General features: G+C 41.0%; 1 protein-coding gene across 1 annotated transcript in view; it reads left to right on the forward strand.

The window, feature by feature from the left end:
• Positions 1-22314, forward strand: part of tnfsf10l (TNF superfamily member 10, like) — a 66010-nt gene that overhangs the window by 675 nt on the left and 43021 nt on the right. The window contains 1 exon segment of the mRNA XM_035675547.1: positions 719-811. Within this exon segment, the coding sequence (XP_035531440.1) occupies positions 719-811 (93 nt within the window).

Consider the following 22314-nt stretch of genomic DNA (forward strand, 5'->3'; position numbering starts at 1 on the left):
CCAAATAGTTGCCAAAAATAGTTAGATTAGTGGTAAATTAGTCCATAAAAAATATCATTTCAGTGCTTTCTATATAATGAGGTTCAATAGTGAAATTTTAAAAAATGCATGTGGTCGCTTTCTTGTTGTGTCGGATTTGCTGGCCTGGAAAGCGCACTGAACTAAAAGAGAGAAGAGAGAGAGAGAGAGAGAGGAAGAGAGAGAGAGAGAGAGCATTCTCTATACTCCAGGTGTATGGAAGAGGTTAGCGCCGTCTTTTATCTCTCCCTCGGTTGCCAGCTCATCAAGTCTGCGCTGCAGTCTCCAGCAGCTCCAATCTCGCTTTTTACGCAGCAGACCTGAACAGACATGGGCAGATCCAAACTTTAACAGCTCGTCTTTCTCTTTCTCTGCAACTCTCTTCTCCTATCTCTTCTCTCTTCGCCTCCCCCTTCGCCTTCCCTTTCCCCCGCTGAGCTTTTCAGAATGAAAGCTATTGGCAGCGACGCACTGGAGATCGTAATTTGCTCCAATTTTCGGTCAGGTCCGTGGAGGTTGTTGTTGGTGTTGTTGTTTTGCTTTTCCTTGGTTTTATGGTCTGTCATGCGACGGGATGGATGGCCACTCGAGCAGCACAGCAAGCAGCACCAGGTTATTTCAGATCGTGAGCCGATCCACCACTACATGATGGTCCCGGCCGGCGGGCCCGAGCGAGACGAGGCGCGGAGCGCCGTCCAAGATGGTGGTGGCGATGGTGGTGATAGTGGTGGTGGTGCTGCAGATTGCCTCCACCACGGGGCTCTTTCTCTACCTGAACATGTCCATATCGCAGGTAAGAGCTGGTTTCCAATCACTTTGAGAGCTGATACGCTGTACTTTGTGTACTTTTGTGGGAGTTTGTGCAGGAAAAAGTCGCTCTTGCGCACTGAAATGTGCCAAACGTGCACATTATTCAGCTTCAGTGTACATGCATGACTATTATACAGCTGCTGCAAGTCACAACAGAAACATTACAGACTTGAAGAAGTGACACTTTTATGTTTGTGGGGGGGGGGGGTGATAGATTTTTTTGGAAGAGCTTCACCCCCGCTTTGTGACATATCAGGAGCTTGAAAAACAGCTTTTGCCTGACTGGACTTGTTAAACAATGCAGTCCGAAATTTACAAGCAATCGAAGCGGAGGGATTAAGCAATAAGTGTGTCTGTCTGTCTGTCTGTCCGGCAGCGATTATCTAACTAAAGAACACATTGAAGCCATTTGCGGAAAGTAGTCCGCAAGATTGCTTTCAAGTAGGTTACAGATGTGGTGTGCAGAGGTGAAATATGCAGGTCGGTGATGGAGGTGCATGGGCTATCCCCTGGAGTTTTATTTAAGCCACTTTGATCACATAACAGGTAATAACACACTATTGTAAGTACATGCAATGTGCCATGCAGAGAAGACCTTAAAGTGTAAAAGGTATTTTAAAATGTTCCTACAACCTTTAGAGAGGTTTGATCCCTCACTAGAAATCAATTAGCAGAGCTCCCTGTCACAGGCTACAGTTAGAGAGAGTGAACACAAGGTGGGTTCTCATCTACCTTTTATTAGTGTGCAGTGTAGGGAGGCCGAAATATGGGAGAGGTATAAGCTTATCAGCCAGATGGAAGGTCATATTGTTGTGAGTGCAGCAGACGAGGTCCATTATTACATCTCTGTCCTCGACAAATTCAATACTGTGCAGCAGGTTTTAATATACGATCTACAGCGAGGTGTTACATATGGTTTCTGACACACTTCTTTGGGAATTGTATATATTGGGCTTTTAGAAAAAATCTGCAAGGGTGAAGTAGGAAACTGACAATGTATGAATCCCAGCAAAGGGGCCTGTTTAAAATGTAAAGCTACTCCGAGAGAGAGAGAGGAATGGTTTCAGAGGAGAACTCCCCTGAATCATCTCCACATGAGAGTACACATAAGAAAGAAGGGAAACGTGTCACGCTCCCCCCCCCCCCCNNCCCCCCCCTCGGTGGTGGGAGTTCGCTGTGCAAACCGAGGCGATGAGTTACACAGGTGTGCACTGTTGAAGACCTCCATCAAGAGACGCGTATCCTGCACCAGAAATGTGGATAATTTAATGCTGAAACACAAAACATTTCCTCTTGAAGATAAGGAAGAAGAAAACTGATATCTTAATGCTTTTGCAGATAGTTTTCCATCGGAACCGGTTAAACACTTTTGGAGCCGTGTCCTTGCTGCCTGTGACTTACATTAGTGAGACAGACAAACTTTGTACTGAGAGGATCAAATATGTGATTTTTTTGCTGAGCTGGCATATCTTAAATTAAGTGAGCAACAGGTGGAAACATCAGCCCATGTATCTATTGCTGATTTGCTAGTTGCAGATGTTGTCATTGTGCATGAAGCCCTAGAGGAATCCCCAGATACTACTACAATACACTGCCTTAAATAGCTAAATATGGCATGAAATACATGTTCTTTCCTGTACTAAGAAGATTATTTCTGTCTGTTATGACTGTAGTTGGCACTGCTTTTTGAAGTTGAGCAATAGCTGGGTAACGTCTGTCTAGAAGAGCCATGATCAGGGCAAACGGACACATTTGGGGAAACATGTTGATGATCTATGCGTAGCTGAACTTTAGGCAACTTCTGCAGCAAGGTGAGAAATATTGTGCGGTTCTTTTAGGTAATAGCGTGTGTTTTTGTGTCAGAAAAGGGGCAAACGTTTGACTGTGTCTGCTTCAAATTGGCTTATTGGCATAAAAGCAACAATCCTATATCAGCAGCAGAGCCAGCCGTAGAAATGTCTTTATGCGCTCCATCGATGAGGTAATATATACACTTTTATAAGCGAGTTAAAAAGCTAATTTTCGTCCTTGACACATCCAAAGGTGGCAGGAAATCACATAAGGAATAGTTTAGAGACGATACTGGACAGAGGCGAAATGAAAAACATGGAGCTATGTCTTTTGCATGTGGGGAATCCCCTGGTTCTCATGCGAAGGCCAGCTATTTTTAATCTGGAAACAGGCCCTTCTTTGAATTGCAGTAGAAACACACCCCGAATGCCAGCCTGGTTAAGACAAAAAGATACTTGGAAACAATGAAAAGCGCACAATGAGGAATGCTCCAGTGTTGCCTCAGTGCTGCGGCATTCACACACACACACACACACACACAAACAAATACAAGCATGTAAATACAGAAACTCCCGGACTTGTGTGTGTGTGTATTACTGCTGGATGAGGCACTTTATACAAAATGGATGTTCACTTGATGCATGAATGTACTTTGAATGTCTGTTTTGTGCACATTGTTAAGACAGATCGGAGTTTGACACGCACAAGGCAGAAATAAATCCATTGGAGTTGAAACTTCGGCCGCTAAATAACTGATTTAACACTAAAGTCCGTTAAAAAAATAACAGATAAGAGCAGGAACAGAAAAATAATAGACAAGTATTCAGATCATTTGCTGCTTTTCTCTGTTCCGTGTGATGATAAACTGAATATCTTTGGCAAAACAAAAGACCTTGGGGCGTTTAGGAAGTTGTGACGGGTGGTTCTGCTCTTTTTTCTGACACTTTATAGACCAAACAATAAAATAAATAAAAACTAATAACTAAGATTAACTGATAAGTTAGGACTTCTCTTAGGTTTGTCTGTTATGTAAGTTTGGGCCTTCACAGTTAAAACGTTCTCATTCTAGTCGATATGTGTTCAAGGAGTTTGAACTTATTTGGTGATTTGCTTGTTTGTTTATGAAATAATAGTTTTTGATATCAGGAAGCTTCTCCTCAGTGGGTTAAAATAAGATCTATAATGTATGAGCATGGTGTTACAGGATACACCGCTAAACACTACATCCGATATGTTCCTCATTCTGTAGATCAAACGCGTCCTTTAATGTATTTCTGAAGATGTTCTTCTTTACATTTTGATATCTTTCTCATCTCTGTGGATGTAAAAACTGGACTGAAGGGATGAAACTGTATTAGCCATGTTTCAGCTGCAGTTCCAGTCAGTTTTATATCAAAAACTTGATTAATATCCATGTTTTATGACTTCCTTCGTCTGGGTCACGAGCTTCCAGTAACAGTTACAGTATTATACTTTATATAAATCTGTAATCTGTGTGAGCCTTTGATGTTGGTTTTTGCGATGTACAGCGGTCGTATGCGTGCACGTCTTTGGCGTGACGGTCAGAAGATTTAAGGTTTACGAGACGTTTGTGTTGATCGGTGTGAAATTTGGGGGGTTTTCTGTGTTATCTGAGTGTGTGTGTGTGATTGGCATTCCATTCCTTACAGTTCACTGGTCCACTTTATTATTGTTTGGGTTCACTGATAGGCTCTGACTCACCCTTACATGCAACAATACACCCCATCTGTGTGTGTGTGTGTGTGTGTGTGTGTGTGTGTGTGTGTGGTCTGAATCACAGAGACGTTTGACCTTAAAGTGGATGTTTGTTAGGGTGTGTGTGTGTGTGTAAGATATGTGTGTGTGGTCTGCTTAGCCCCTCAAAAAAAATTACATTTTTTGTGTTTGTAGGATTTAATGAGTATGATCTTGTGTTTTTAATCTGTGAGATGACAAGATGACCTTCAGGCACCAAAAAGATAAAGAAAATCCTCCAAAATATTGACAATTTTCTGGTCGACAAAGAAACGCACAGGAGTAGTTTTTGGCTTACGTTCAGAATCACAGTCAGATTTTAGGTTCGATTAGGTGTTCGGGTTTGGCTACAGTAGGTTAACTATTAAAGTTACACAACTTTGAAGTAGAGTAATCAGGGTTATATCAGAGGACCTCAGACAACCATATAATTAAATGTTTTACAGTCAACAGGACTTAACTCACATGGATCATTTCTGCAGTTCGTCAGTGCGAACTGATAAATGCACGAGTTAGCTACTCAGTTTTGTGTTTAAGGTGAGTTCAGTACAGGCGACAATAGATACATGCAGCGATTAGTCAATCTATTTATCGATCAACAGAAAATGAATGTGCAGCTATTTTGATAATCAAATAGTTGTTTTAGTCAAAATTGTTAAAAGATTTTGTAGTAAAGTGAATATCTTTGGGTTTTGGACTGTTGGTCAGACAAAACAAGACATTTAGGGATTTCACACTTTCCAGACAAAATGATTGAGATAATCAAGATAAAGGTGATTTTCAGGCATATACAGGAGTATAGAACATTTGTGAGACGATTAACTGTATTGTTGGGGTTGTTTGAGTTTGAAATACCCAGCGGACACTCACCTTTCCAGACTCACCTGGTAGTTCAGGTAATATCATCATGTCGTCCTAGTGGTCTAAGAGGAATACCTTGTAATCGCACCACCCCCGGTTTGATTTGTCGAGACAAATATATCTTTATTTGATAGCTGGAGCAGAAAAACAATCTGTATAGTGTTATTAGATAGTGACTGAGGGGAGAGAGAGGGGGTATGACATTCAACAGAGGTCCCACAGCTAGAAACGAACCAGGCACGTTGTGGTTGTATGCTTTACGCCTTAACCGCTACACCACATACTGCTTGAATTTCAGAGTTGGCGTTACACGACCTCAGCTGTTTTGGTTACTGTCTACGTGTTTCCTGCAGCTCTCGCTGACAGTGAGAGCGTCTGAGTCGGACACTGAATCCACTGACACAACATCTGGTCGCAGGAACATGTGGCGCTTTAGGAGAGCACCTGCTAAAAATCTCCCTGCTAAACTCAACTAAAGCTGTGTTTCAACTGAATGCTTGGCTCGCCCTCGACTCGCCGCGCTTTTCTTACCAGGTTGCTGATCGTCATAGCTACACCACGTGACTGACACACAAGACACAAACACAGGAACAATGGAGGGGATCCTTTTGAGATCCTTTCATCTGCAACCAAACATGGGACATCTGCACTTGGCCAGTACTGCAGCGTGATTTTTTGGGCTGCCGTTCCTTAAAATCTGGGTTGAGTTATTTAAAAAATGCAGTCGCAATTTGTCGTTGTGCGATTCTCTCTGACCAATCAGCGGTCTGCAGTGTTTTCACTTCCACCATTTTATATTGGCTCCAGAGCTGTCGTACTCTAGTCCAGTCTTGGACTCAATATGTTTTTTCTATTGTGGTCTCGAATGAGTCCAGGAACATACTGTATGTTTCTTTATTCCTGAAGTAACTTCCTCCTTCAAAATAAGGTCAACCACGGTTGCCAGGCCACTTGTTTCTTCATCTGACTCGGTCTGACTCGTTCAAACTATTTTGGTCCAACAAAGGTGGTCTTAACAGCAGCCCTGATCTACCTTAGTTAACCGAGGTACCAGATACGAGGGTACTACCAAAGAAAGAGTCAAGCCGAGCCAATGGTGAAAGGTGGCAAAAAATAACCAACACTGACTGACTGCACACAGGCTAACAGTAAATAGTGTTAGTAATGGATTAATATCAGTCATTGTCATCCATTCACACGCAGAGCCATTTCCCAATCCAGTCTCCCTGTGTGGCCTCAGCTGTTGTTGCCAAGACATTTCTGACACAACCTCCTATAGCGCACTATAGCGCACTATAGCACAGCATAGGTCAGTTGTTCCATTGCTGTATATTTATCCCAGAGTTTCACAACGGATCAGGTTTTATCGGTGAAGGTCAAAGTTAAAAGTTCCCATTAGAGAATCAATGGATGCCCTAATAACACAGTATGTGTGTGTGAGTGATGGGTCATGCAACACATGTGCATTACAGGGGGGGTGTTTGGTGTCATTGAGTGGGCAAGTATGGTGTTTCTGTGTGAAAAATTTGACCTTTAACCTCTCCTCCTCCACACACAAAAGCAAAAAAAACACACACAGGTGAATGCACAGATGCTGTTCATCACCAGTAACCAATTTAGAGTCAAATCCTTCACTGCAAATATTTTGACTTAATTCAGAGCTACTAATATAAACCTCCCACACAAGACTCTTCTTCCAAAATACACATTTCTGCCTCCCACAACACCCCCCCCCCCCCCTCTCTATCACACTTATGTCTCTCTCTCTCTGCTTTTCACCTCCTGCCTCCCTGCAGGCTCTGTGTGTTATGCTTCAAGTCCACATTGGAGAATCAAGTTACAGTCAGTTTTAGGGCTCGGAGGGGGGATGAAATTTTTCAGGAGTGACACAAGCTTTTTTGGACGTGTGTGTGCATGTGTGTGTGTGTGCGTGCGTGCGTGCGTGCGTGCGTGCGTGCGTGCGTGTGTGCGCACGCGTGTGTGTGTGTGTGTGTGTGTGTGTGTGTGTGCGGTGTGCGTGCTCGGTGCATCTAAACACGCCTTGGGCACGTCTCCAAGTTACGTAAGGTGTTTATATGGTGTAACACGCAAAAAAGAACAAGAGAGGAAAACAAGAGGCTTAAAAATGTGCATGTATGTATGCAAACACACATATGGTTAATGGAAGGAGATATATGTGGCCTTGATTTTTTTTTTTTTTTGCCCCGTCTTCAGGACTAAATGAACATGTCAAGGCCAAAATGACGTCAACTATGTAATCTCTGTATAACAGACATTTTGGCTGGTACGCTTAGAAAAATGCCACGCACGATCTCCTTCACTTGATGTATGCTTTGATGGCCTGGTTGTGTTCACAGAAGGACTCACACCTGTGCTGGGAGACTCCAGGAGACACATTTCACGTTGTGTTTTTGCACAGACCTGCATGCAGGCTGTGGTGTTTTCATAGCCTGGTCATTTGGATGAGGATGAAAAGGAAAGCATGGATCACAGGAAAGAGAGAAAGAGGGGAGAGGAGAAAGTGGGCATGACAGCTGAAAGAGATAAGGTGAAAGGGGAATGACTGTAAGAGATGATGAGGAGGAGGAGGAGGAGGATACATGGACATAAAAGAGATTTTAGAATCACCAAATACGTCATGTACAATTTTTAGAAACTCATCTAGAATATTTTCATTTGGAGAAGTGTTACAGCTATTAGTTTGAATAGTATTTGAAGGGAAGTGTTGGAATGTATTTCGGTCATACATTTATAAAACATTAAAATACATAAATGCTGTTCAGGGGGTCAATTAGAAGGAGCTGTAGCAGTGCTGGTAGGCTGATTTGACTGAGAATGGCAAGATGTAATCCCCTTGTTTCCACTGTGCATGCTAAACTAAAACTGGCTGCTGGTGGTGGTTTCATATTTACCGTACAGACATTAAAGTGCCATCAATCTACTCGTGTAATTCTCGTCAAGAGAGCAGAGAAAGCTCATTTCCCAAACTATTTGTTTAATATGACTTAAAACAGTTATGTAAAATGACAAAACTCAGTTAAATGCAGCTGCACACAAAACCAAACCACAAAGTAGAAATGTATCATCACAAACAACTCAGGCATTCAGAAGTAAACAAAAACCTACATTTTTAAAGGAAAATATACATCAAAGTGTGCTCTAAAAACCAGGTTCTGTTGTGGTTTTGCAGCTCATTTGTCATTTTTGATCAGCTTCACTGCAACTCCTCATATTACAAAAATGTAAAGCCCCCCACCCCCACTGACACCAAGATTTACAGCACAACAAATGAGGGGTCGAGTAATCGCACTTCAGTGGTTATCAAATGTCACGTCAAGAGCGTAAAAATGAGTCACGTGAATCGTTGGAACTAAGGATGGAGTGAAGCTGAAAGAGATGAAAGTTTGAGAGCTGCAACCAAAGCAGGAGTCTTCTGCTATACATCAGTACGGACCCACCATGCAGACACACACGCGTCCTTGGTTTAACAGCTTGACGCGTGAAAACAGGATATTTGCGTTCCCACGTTGGAATGCTCATTAGGATGTGGCTACAGCTGTGTTTGTGTGTGTGTGTGTGTGTGTGTGTGAGTATGTGTGCCAACAGCTGGTGCTGTGTGTTATCACTTTGTTTGCTCAGTCAACATGGCTATAAAGTGCTGATAAATGCTGTTCGTATGATTTGCGAGGGATTAAAAGCTCCTAATAAACTTCTGCTACAGCTGGTAACTGATATCAGCACTGCTAAACTTTCTGTACACCTGATAGCAACGTAATGCTTTCTTTATATCGTTATAGCATGTCGACCGCAGAGTCGGCTGAATTTCTGTTTAAATTTTATGGAGACAAATGATAGTACAGGAAATTAAATTATACATTCATTTAACGGTTATTTTCGATCAGTTGCTCGGTCTATAAAATGTCGGGGAATTGTGAAATTGTGGCCGTCTTCCAAGTTCTCAGAGCCCAAGAGATGTCTTTAAATGCCTTTTTTGGCCAAATTGAATTTACTGTCAGAGAAAACTAAAAGAACCACACAAAATACTAACATTTGAGAAGCTGAAAAGTCAATTTTTGCCTTTAAAATTACTTAACTGATTACTTTTTTTAAATTATTAATAACACGGGTAACAAATAACATACACAAACAAATACCCAACAACCCATTTTAGCATCCCAATCCACATTACAATCGGCCTTACCGGTTTAATATGGAGAAAATAGAGGATTTAAAAGGCAGAGATATGGGAGAGATGATCTAGGAAACACTTAATCGACTATTTTCAGCTCAGAAGTTACGGGTTCGAAAATCAAGAAATTGCATCCCAGTTATTGATTGAAAGACATAAAGGAAGAAAAAAAAAATGACACAAAAGAATAAGTGAGCAGTAAGCTTGAGCAGTGTTAGCCACAGAGCTGAGAAGATCGGTCAGTATTTGCCCAAAACACATCAGAACACGTATCAGAACTTCAACTTCACCAGAATCAATTAATTAAAATAAAAATCAGCTGATATAATACTTCCTTCCAGAGTCAGAAACTATCTAAATTAGATTCAGTGCATTAATTTACAGGAGTTTGACTGGAACTACTTATATGAGGGGTTAATGGACACCCTGCAGCCAATCAGAATCAATTATTCACCCAGACCGACCATGGTATAATCGCATTTAAATGTCTGATAATCAGAAAACGATGCCTGCTCCAGAGGCTATTTTACAATTTACGGTGTTACTAGGAAACAGATGGTTAAAGATGTAATGTATATAAAGTGTAGAATGGAAGTTCACCTCCGTGTTGACCTCCTACAGCGAAAAGTCCTTCCCTCTCGTCCATCCATCTTCCCTCATTTCCGATTCCCCACTGTAAGAGCCCCATATGGCTCCCATCATATGGAAACCAAATCCTTCCCTTACTCTCTGTGCATGTATCATATCAAAGGCAGAAAAGAAGCTGCTTTTTGCCCTGTTGGAGCATGTCCAATGAAACCACAGCAAAACCTCCAGTTTGGTTTGGGGGGTGACAAACGAGGGAAAGGGGGATATTTGAAAAGAAAAGTAAAGTTATTGGGTTTTCAGGTTTTTTTTTATGTGTATGTGTCCTGAATATGCTTTGTAAAGTCGCTGATACAGTTGCAGATGCTATATCCCCTCCAGTGTCTTTAAATGTGACGTTTCTTGACAAATAAATTACGATTTATGCTTTAAAAACATAATGGGGATCTAAAACTCCACCAAAATTCTGTTGAGATTCTACGGTAACACGTCTATTCAATAGTAGATAAAGTAAACTAAACAAGCGCTTCACAAACATCATTGATCGTAAACTCCACAAATTAAATCTCCACTGTCACCACTTAACTATTTTAATATTAATTATTTAGGATTTAGGAGTATTGCTTTTTTCTGTGATAGCAAATTGAATAAAACAATGACATCTAATTGGGTTTAAGGAACCCGTAACGCACATTTTTCACTATTTTTGACATTGTATAGTTTAAACTATTAACCGATTAATTGAGGAACAAACTTCTGCAGATTAATTGGTAATGAGAATACAAGGAATTGTTAGTTGCACCATTAGTCACGACAACAGGTGGCAGTTGAATTTAGGGCTCTGTTATGGGATAAGGTAAAGCTATAATCTTATGGCTTCAGTTATGTTTTGAACATCACAGAAAAAGAGGAGCACTTGAATGCACCACCTAAGCAAAAGGGCATATTATGGCTACTTCTTAAAAAGTAAAGTGATTTCTTATAACCAAACACAAATGGGTGGATATTTCATCAGTAATGGCTCATTATATTGGCAAACCAACCCCTGTATGTACTGTAGGTGTGTACATTGTATCTCATATGTATGATTATGTGTGTCTACAAGGAAAATCCATTGAGTTAGAGTGAGTTTTATGTTATCATATGCTCCAAAAAGAGGTGTGTGTACGCATTGATTTGTGTGATTAACCAGTGTTTGGTTGATTGGATGGAAAGTTAGGCTCAGTTGGTCTAACATGACCTAACCCTGGGAATGGCCAGACATCTCTGTCCTGGCATGAGAAGGAGGGCTTGTTAGTGTTAGCCTAAAAGTCTGTCTACTCCAATGTTTTCCTCTCTCAAACACACACACACAGACACACTCTTGTTCTCGCTCTGATAGCAGCATTTATACTCAGTAACAAGACCCTCCAGTCCCTCTGTCAGCTCTCATTTCTGTACCAATTAAACAAGCAGTGAATTATCTTTTCTATCGTTCCACCCACTCTTGTCCCACTTCCATAACAGTTGCCGCCTCCATAAACCTTAGTGTTGGCCGTCCTTTTGTCTCGCTCATGTCTCAGTGACCGTGAAGAACACTGTGGTTTTGGCCTCTAACAGAAAAAGCCCATCGCAACCTATCATCATTGCTTTCGTAGATCAAAAAAACACAAAAACATTATCACTGATGTTCCACTTCCTCGGGTCCACAAGACTGCTGCTAATTTTTTTTGGCTTAGTGTCTCACAACATAACACTACCTCATTAGAAGCTTGTAAGGTTCTTGGACATGTGCGATCGCAGGTCAACCATGAATCAATGAATCAACCGCTTAACATGGATCTGGCTTTGTCCGCAGCTGCTGAATGGAAAACCTTAATAAGGAAAGCTCTGGGAAAAGAGGTGAAATCATGAACCTGTCAGGCAGGCGGTCAAAGCTTCCCTTCAGGCCGTGACTTTTAAATAATGTTGTCGTTTTTTGGTAGAAGTTTTGTCTGCTAAAAGTTGGGAGGCGAGCAATGGTTAAGAGAGCAGATGTTGGCTCGATTGCTAGATTACGGCACCATAACACATTCATCATTTAATCTCTCTAGGAAATTAAACTTTGGATGAATAAATCAAGATCAAGAAGTCATTCCTTGGCTCTTGTCTGTCTTCATATCTTAGATTAATATACGAATAGAAATGCTAACACTTGTTGCTGAAATGTTGCACTTGTTTGGACAAACAAAGACAGAAATAGCTACTTGAATGTCTTGGCCTCCGGTAGACGAGATAAAAATCTTGCACGAATGTTATGAAAACATGTGTCCAATGTAGGATTGTGTTTCTTTGCTGACTGGGGGGGAAAAAAAGATCTCAGGCCTTGCTGCTTTCAAAATATTATGAGTTGGAAAGAACAGCCGAGAAACCTTTAGATTGTGACTGATAGAGATTTCAGAGGTTAAAAAGGGTATTTTTAGACTGAAATCACAAAAGCTTATTTTTTTTATTTCTTTGCATTTCATAATTGTGTCCCTGAAGTTTCACCATTTTAGTGTCTCCCCCTCATGTTTCAGAAAGGATATCAGGACAAAATGTGCTCTTCAACGATATGTTTTAACAAGACTAAGAGTCTACAGCCACGCTGTTATACTTTCTTGACTTAAATGCTAAAGTCAACATGCTAACATGCCAATGTTTAGCAGGTCTAATGTTTCCCATGTCCCTTGATCTTGGTTTAGTGTATTAGCATGCCAACATTAGCTAATTGCAATTAAACACAAAGTACAGCTGAGATTGATGGGAATGTCATTCGTTTTTCAAGTATTCTGTAATAAAGCAAAGTTTTGAACAGATTTGATCTGATGATGGCGCTAAATGAAAATTCAGGGGATCACCAAAGTGATTACAATTCATCCTGAGGGGGACGTGAATGTCGGTACCAAATTTCATGGCCATCCAACCAATAGCAGCTCACTTAAGACTACATAGGTATCTGAAGCGTTAATCTGCTTCCATTTTAGGGATTTGAAGTCTTGCGATCAATCACAGCAGTAGCAACATCTCATGATAACCTTTGACCTTGACATCAAGGAAAAAGGAAAAGTCAGGAGATCCTCAAAGTGACTTGGGTGGGTTCAGGGTGTGGAAACCATGGATGTCTGTGTACTGTTTTGTGCCAATCAATCCAGTAGATGTTGAGATATTTCACAGGATACATGAAAACTGACCTGTTGGTAGCACTAGAGGAAGTCATGGGATCATCAAAGTCATCAGGGTTCATCTTCTGGGAACCAGAGTACAGAATTTCATTACAATCCATCTGATAGTTGCTGAGATATTTTAGTCTGGACCAAAGTCATGGACCAACCTTGCCATTGCAATCTCTAGAGCCATACCACTAGTATAATTTCCCCAGGATGAGAACAAAATATCATTTAAAGTTACATAAAGACCTTTCCTGTTGGGCAAATGTCTACAAAATGTTCCTCAGCCATTAACTCAAACCATAACGTTGACCTTCTCATATGAAGGAAGGAGTTAAGTTGTCAGTAAGAACTGGAATAACTTCACCAACCTGTTTTAGATTCTCGGAAAGGTAAAGGTATTTGGAAACAACATATTAGTAGCAAAAAACCCATCAGTTTAGATCTCAAACAGGTTCTTTGGCCTTAACACTTGGCAAACGTGTGAGCTGGCAGTGAAGGCAGCATTCAACGCTTCTCATGAGATGTTCAAGATGTTTCTCAACATGCTGCTCAAATGCATGATGATGGCTTCAATTGAAAGTGAAACTTGAGCGCTTCAACAAATAGCAGCCACACACAAAAAAAGGGCCTCTAGCAGTGCCATGGTGGTGTGGCTTTGAATTGCAATTCATGGAGTGTATTTCGATGATGATGATGATCCAAGTTACGACTTAAATGAGAAACACATTGCAAATAAAAATGTTGAATTCTGAAGAAAACGTATGGGATCTGTCCTCTTGGGAATTTCCTGTCATCAAGAAATGCTAATAAATGCTAACCAACTGCACACCACACTTAATCACCCATTTACTGACTTTGTCTCTTTAGTCTCAGTATTGCCAGTAAACACATCAAAGCCAATTAGAAATGTTTGCATTCCCAGTTCTCAGTAATATATCTGAAGTGATAATCTGCTTCCATTGGAGGGATTTGAAGCCTTGTGATCAATCACAGCGGTAGCGACGGCTCATGATAACCTTTGACCTTGACGTCAAGCAAAGAAAATAATAATAGTAATACTAAGCAGAGGGTCTGGTTGATGTTTCACTTGATAAAGTTCACATCTGTTCATTTTTAGTGTTATCTCCACTATTGGCATATCTGATAAATGTGTTTAACTTGAATTTCCCTCGGGATAAATAAAGTATCTATCTATCTTTATCTTAACAGTTGATTACTGTGGAGAGTTTACCTTGGTAGATGTGTTTCCAGTGTCAAGGCTTTATAGCAGTCTACAAAGTTATATTCAAATGCATCAAATCCTAATGTCTTCTCTACAGGATACATGACTCTTTATTTAATCCTTTAATTTAGATTTATATGCAGGAAAACTCCAATTAATATGACATTTTATGCATATAATGTGTGTAAATTTACATAAAAAATCATAAATTCCAAATAAATTAAGTGTTTTTTGCCAGAGTACTGTGTAATTTTGAGAAAAATCGTTTGTTTCTGAGCAAACTATTGGGCTTCATTTTGGTACAGTAGCTGTAAATAAAATTGTAATCTACAGTGTAAATGTTTTACACTGTTTATTTGCACATTATATGACAGCTAAAATCATAAGAACCAAAATATAATACAGAGATTCTCTCTAATAATAAATATTATCTGAAAAAATAAAGAATTTCTCGACAATTAGATCCTACAGCTCTCAAATCTGAGGTCTTATATATTCACAACACATTACAAAACAATGCAAAGACACACACACACACACACACACACACAGAAAGTTGTGCTTGGTATGAGAAAGTGTAGCGAGAACATTCCCAGAAGTCAACAGTGTGTTTATTGTGTTAGGTGGTGACACCATCAGCTACTCATCTGCCAGAATAGTAGCTACACAGGCAGAAACATGCATTCATTACCACACACACACACACACACACAGGAGCACCTTCAGCATTGTCAGTATGCTAATTCCCCAGTTTAAAGAAGTAGTTACTCATTAAGAAAAGCTGTAAAGTAGCTTTTGTTCTTCCCTGTTCAGCATTATATGAAAAGTAAAAGCACTAGTTAGCATTTCCTCTATCCTGCTCAGCCAATAACCCTAAAAATAATTCCAACCTTTGTCTTCAAAATAACCTTTTTATGCCATTCAAAGTACCCACTTGACTTGTTTTTCTTTCTCGTGGGGACGTCTGGACCCCACCAGAGAAAACTGAGATCAGCTAAAATGTGTGCCTGTGCAATAACACTTGTAAAGGCCCCTCTTGACTCATACTTGCTCGCCACCTCCACACACAGAGACACACTTGCAGACACACTTGCCCACCCATGCTGGACTTGCCCACCCACAGGCACCTCACAGCAGCATGCTGACCTAAACTTCTTTTATCAACTCCATTGTGTGTGTTTTAGTCGAGCATTGCCCTCAGTTTAGTCATTTTAATTTCCCAAAACGCCATCCATAATGTAACCATCCACTAGTGTAACATATAATCTTAAAATTTAGGCTTAATTGCATAATGCAGACTCACTTAGCAGCTCTTTAGATGAAGCTAAAACCAGTTGTTTAGCCTCTCAGAACTACAGCTAAATAACTTTAGGTTACTTCAGGTGAAAGTATACACCAGGCCTTCAAATGGCGTACAGCTGTTTGCCTGAATTAGATTGGTTGTCACGTAGCAACCATTAGGCTAATTTGGCAGTTGGCTATTTGCATCCCAATTGGGGAATGGCCTAGAAGTCCACATGTCTAGATATATTACATCAGTGATAACGCCTCAATGGTCCCAAACGGGCCAAGAAATTCAGCAGACACTCCCATAATCCCATAATACACCATGTGACGGTCATGTTTTCGGAAGGGTTGAGGATATATGATCATATATATATTCACTTCATATCTACCAAGTATTTGAGCTCACGTTATCATGTCATTGGTAAATATTGACTAGACATGGACTAGACCGAGAAAACCCTGCCAATATCTAAGAATGGAGTCAGGTGTAAACACCATTGTTTGTTCTCGATATAAACCCGGATCTGGGTATGTTGTTATTTACAAGGCATTGCATATAAACATAAATAGATTTACTATTGACCTGGTGCACTGTTTACCAGCTGGTATTGAAACTCTGGTATCCATTTGAGGACAACTTCCTGGTGATAAACTTGGAAATGATTGACTTCTGTGATCATCTTATTTTGGAACAGTTCAGAAGATCCAGCCTCTTGACACGCAGCTCATTCTTCTTCCTTTTTTTAAACCTCTTTCTCTGCCTCTGTCAAGTCAGCTCAGTCGCCTTTAGCGTTTCCTGTCGGTATGTGTGCACAGGTGACTGAGTCGAACTGGAAAGTCCTGACCTCTTCTTGCTCTTCTCTCCACCATTCCTCTCTTCTTTCTCTCCCCCACCCCCCTAGTTCTAAACCAGATGACACGAACCAGAAACTTAAACCCTTGGAACGAGAGCACAAGTTTATGGCGAGTTCTCAACGCCGCTGACTTAAGATAACACAGACGACACTCCCATAAACAGAGTTACAATAAAAGTCTGTGTCTTTATCGCGACTTATCTTAACTGATCTTTTTTTTTTAACCTAAAAAGCAATGTTGTTTTAAGGAACAAGGAAGTTAAAAATAAAGGAAAAAAATTACCGGAATATCAGCAGGCAGGTCCACCCTGCTTTTGTATGTCTTTAAACTCTATTTAAACTGGAGGGAATCCAAAGCAGCAAAAACTGACAAAAGAGAGGTCAGAGGTCCACATGCGAAGGCTGGGAGTGGTATTCTGCTGTCTTGCTGTGTAGTCGTACACACCATCGCAAACACTGCCACTTGCAAACGTGCACATATACCAACATGCATGGATTCTGCACTGTAGCCTTGCAGGTAAAACAATAACACCTGTAATCATCAGAGCACCCAGCACGCTATAGATCACTTCCAGCGTTTCTCCTTACAAAGGAGAACACACAAACAAACACTGAACAGGACGCAAGGGAAGCCAATGTCATTAATGCCTCTAAGCAGAAGCAGACTCTTATCTGGACTGGATTTTTTAAATGGATTGGGTGAGAAATGCAGCATGTGTGGACCATATGTTTTCAAGTCAAAATTTTTGGTGAAGAAGAACCACTACCTGAAGCTCATTATCGAGTATTTTCTAATGTGTAATCGCGTCTGGTTTGTTTGCTGTGATTTAAAGTCTCCAAACGGTAGCTTTGGAGACTTTATTAGCCAGAAAAATCATAGCGTGTCGAATTGTGACATCTTCAGACTCACATGTAGTCTTGGTAGGGGATGTTTTTTTAATGTGTTCATAAGGGGGGGTTTTCTTGCTTCAGTTGGTCTGACACAAGAATTAATTTGGTCAAATGTGATAAAGCCAAAGCGTCTCACAGCAGCAGCTCTTTTCGTTTTTGTAAGATTCCCCGAATACACATGCTGTCTTTCGCAGTATCCTTCCAACCCGAGATTGAATTTAATTAGATTTTGAGATATAAATCAGGTCCTGAATGGTTGTATTTTAAGTGAATAAAGAATATCTGTGTTTGTCCTTTTCTAGCATCCCAAAAATAACTCAACCCAACCTGGACTCCCACTACAGCTGCAGCCGCTGCTTTCAAATGTGCCGATTGTTAAATGCAGAAACATGTGGAGTCTGTGTCCCTTCTGCTATATATGCTGGACTGTTTGTGTGCTGTTACAGTCATGTGATATAAATCTCTGCACTAATAAATTCTTTTTTTTTCTTTGATTGTGTGCGGTGATCAAAATCCCAGTTTTCTCAAGAAAGGACCTCCCTCCTCATTTTAAAACGAGCTGCAATCAGTGAAGCTTTTTCAAGGTTGTGTTTGAGCTATCGGCTTAAATACGCACTGATTGATGTCAAAAGAGCAGAAATCAAAGTTCAAAGAGAGAGAAATTAAGGGTGACGTCATTGTGAAAGAAAGGCGGCCGCGAATCTGTGAGTTTTCTGGCAACGGTGTGATTGAAATTTAATGGCAGAGTAGGGATTTCTGGCACAACCTCACCTTTCTTCCAAGATGCACGGAGAAAGGGAAAAAGTCAGGGTCACAAGCCAAAACATGCTAGTTTTCAAAATACAAGTGTTGCTGGAGTTGTGGCCTCTGTAGTCAGCTACAAAGCGAAATAAATGTGCCCATAAAAACAGAAACGACCCACACATCCTTTGTTATTCATAACGAAGGCTCTTTCACTCTTGCACTCTGGGAGCGAGGGGCCACTAAATGCATAAAACATGGTGTGAAACAGAAATACTCCCTTATCATCACACATGAGTCAGGATCTTTTGTTAGTTCCACTTTTTATTAAACTCATCAGAAGACTGTTTTTAAAAAAAGTCTCAACCTTGACGAAGCCGACTCATCTCTACATTTTAAGGCACCTGCTGCTGTTATCTGGGGAGGTGAAAAAAATTATAAAGACCAAACATACATTCCCAGATGACTGGCGTTTCAAGGAAAGACAAGTGAGCCATTGAAGAAAGGGGGAAGAGGAGGTAGAGTTCGGAAGTTGAGGATCAGTTTTGATGGTTTTTTTTAATTACCTTTAGGCCAGGGGCCCAAAACTTCCTCATGTATCACGATAAACGGTGATTTGCGGATACGTTTCCAAAGCCTTTTTATTCACAGTAATCATTTATTTTATACATCTATGTCTACCAGCCGGAGCAGCAGAACAAGCCTCACGTCTCAGGCAATCAACATTGAGGAGTATAAGAGTAACTGTTCCATTTTTTCATTTGATATCTTTACTTAAAATGTCTTTATCTTCAGTTCGGTTCCTCTGCTGAAGCAAACTGAGGCTGGCATGTGAGGCGAGGCCAGGGCGCGTGTGGTTGCATGAACCCACGTTAAAAACAGTGGTTTCTATTCCCAAAACTCCCTAATGATTGTGCCTTTTTGGCTCAGATTTTCAGAAAAAACTCCCCTGAAAGCTGCTCTGTGTGTGTATGTGTGTACGTGCTGGGCACTGGTGGGCCTTTTGTGGGGGAGAGTCTTTTCTCTGCGGACAAAAAGTTGGCCTGCGCGGATAAACTCATATAGTTTATCGGCTGTTTATAATTGAAATGGCATTTGTGTTTTCCTCGTAAATACCTTTGTATATGGTTGGCAATAAATCAGTATTAGTCGTATCGTGCCCGTCCTGATTGCTCTTTAACTTGACTGATTGCTGAGAAAGCTGTTGGTCATTTAACAAGTAGCGCGGGGGGATGAATCGGACAGATTTGACGAATAAATCAACGTTTGCACCACGCTGGCCGTCTGCCAGACACACCGAAGCCTTGAGGGGATGATGATAAAATGGGCACGACACGCACACACACACACAGGCTGCACACACACATTCGTTTACATTAAATACCATAACAAATCATGCATATAAACCCTTGCACACACACACCTAAAAGCAAGTACATAAACACACACATGCGCTGTCAAATAAAGTCTTAAAACTGACACGTTCTCACCCTCGCACACATACTGCACTGAATTACCAGAAGCTTGTATATTCATGTAAACATATACGAGTCTCCAGGTTTAGGTGGTGGGGGGGGGATTTTTTAAAAACGACATGCAGTGCAGGTTTTAACGATTGCTTTGGGGCCAGTTTTCACAAAAAGAGAGTCAGAGCGTAAACGTCTGAGTGCAGATGAAGAGCCAGACGGACTTGCCAAGATCTCATCTTAACAGTCAAATAGTTGTTGCGTAAGCGCAAGCGAGGTCATAAATCACAAGCACACCCGCCTCATAATAAATACAATGTACCAGTGTTTATGACGACATAAGACCTTCACTAAATCAGCTCAGTATTCATTTGTTTTCCAGCAGGTCTCATTACACACCCGGCGATGTAAACTGCTAATCGCAACCCTGCAGCATTAAAGGTGGAGTGAGCAGTGACAGCATTTAATTTCTCTTTGCATAGTTTTAGTTTTTGAGGGTTTCTGGCACAAGGACTAACCGAACAGTTAGACTGAACTGCTGCTTAATTTCACTGCGTTCGTTCACCATGACTTCGTGTTCATGTTAGCTTATTCCTGTGTGCGAGCGGACATTGTACTTCTCTTTTTGTCGTGTTGCTGACTTCATTTGCAGTTGTTGGAGCCAACGTTTGAAGCGGAAATATGCCAAACACAATCTGTACAGTCATCCACGCTGGCCGCCATTTTTCTACTGGTTTTAATGGATGTAGCCACCTAGCTAGTTAGCTTTGTGTTAAGGTGACATCCTCTATTCTTTCTCCACTTTGGGGAAACAATTTCATTTTAATCGCTTAACCAACCAAAGATTCGGGCGCTGATTCAGAGATCTGGAACCAGGCTAGGACATAAAAAAGGCTTTGAAAACCCAGTACGCTGACAGCTAATATTAGCAAAGATTTACAAAATATAAGCTTTTTCTTTCTTTCTTCTTTGCTAGTACTATAGTGTAAATAAGAGTGTCATAAAAGTATTTTCCCCCACTGGTTTTCTCCATCCCTCTACCTTTCTGTTACCACCTATTCTTTCTGCCAGTAAGAAATCACACATCATCTCGACAGTAATTTAAATTTACATACACAGCCTTGGTGTATCCCAATGCCATTCACAAAAACCAGCTTGAACACCTTTCCCACCCTTCAGACACTTTAAGCCACGGGCTGCGAGCTTAACCCAGGCCCCGGGCCGTTACTCCCAACATGATGAAGCTGGCTCTGCCGTGTTGTACGCTCAGTATGTTTTATTTCACTCCTGATCTTGTGTATGTCCCTGCCTCCGTGTTTAGGTTGAAGTTATTTTATGTGAAGTGCCACCGCCGAGCCGAGGTCTCAGCTGTTATTTCACCCCCCGCTTAGCCCCCCGCTCTTTGTCTTGTCTATTTCACCAAAGTAAGAGAAAGTATACTGAAACAACGGCCAGCTTTCTCCCTCTCTTTCCCCCCTTTGTGTCAAGCTGTTCATCCCCCCCACCCCAACACCAACACAGTCATGGTCCGGACCCTCTGGGCCTGCTGGATTTGAGTTACGTGGCCAACCTTCCTCCTCTTCCTATCCCCTTCAAATGAGAGTTTTGGACCTGCCCAAGGGAACTCCCAGGACCAGCACACACACACACACATATTTACGACAAAAATTGTAGCCTGGTTTCCAATTGGCCCCACCTGAGATTTTCTTTTCAGGGTTTGTGGTGCCAGCAATGAGCCAGTCCCTAAACACACACACACACACACACACCACAACCACACACTACCATACACTACTGTATTATATCTTGCTGCATACACACTGAAGCGGCAGGCCAACACACTGATACACACACAGCTGTAATGTATCATGTCACACACACACCATTACACTCTGCAAACAGGGGGAGGGAACAGTGGATATGCATTGTTCGCTGCTCTCCTGAGAGAGCCGGCAATCAGGGATCACAGGAAGCTCCGCTCAGCCCGGAACCCTTTCCTCTCCTTCCCTGGATGCCCAGTCGATCCAGTTCTAGTATGCCTGGGAGATCCCATGAGAAGACCGCATATTTCTATCTGGCTAAAGAATGGCGCATAAAAAAGCACATAGATTACTCAAATGTGTGTGTGTGTGTGTTTTTTTTCCCTCTGATTGCAGCGCTGATGATCTCCCAAAAAGAAAGCAGACTAACGGGGGGTGACGATCCAAGTTTAGCTATTCTATTTGGAGAGGGGCCTATGAAATCTTTAAAAGGTTCAAAGCTCCTAAAAATAGACATTCGGATACAGTTTTGAGAATCTTTTCTAATTTTTCTTTCTCTTTTTTGTTCTACGTAGCTCTCTCTTGAGCACACCAAAAGAACAATCTGGCAGAAAAAACTGATCTGTCAAAAGAAGTAATGTCAGGAACTAATACCCGATATCATACTTGCTGGGAGGAAATATATATTATATTGAGATTCTCCAACCCTATTTTTAATAATATTACCCATATGTTATTTTTTAAATGAATCAATTGTATTAAATGGGTGTCACGATTTTTAATCTTACTGTACTTATAAGGAGCCATTCTCAAATTAGCTAAGTTATTATTTATTTGAAAAATAACCAGATCAAAAGAATAATAATATATAGAATATAGAATCTAGAAAAAACTAAGTTTCCGGGTACTTTATA

This window comes from Morone saxatilis, unplaced genomic scaffold, assembly GCF_004916995.1.
Source record: "Morone saxatilis isolate NCDOM2014 unplaced genomic scaffold, NCSU_SB_2.0 Contig4, whole genome shotgun sequence".
Taxonomy (NCBI): domain Eukaryota; kingdom Metazoa; phylum Chordata; class Actinopteri; family Moronidae; genus Morone; species Morone saxatilis.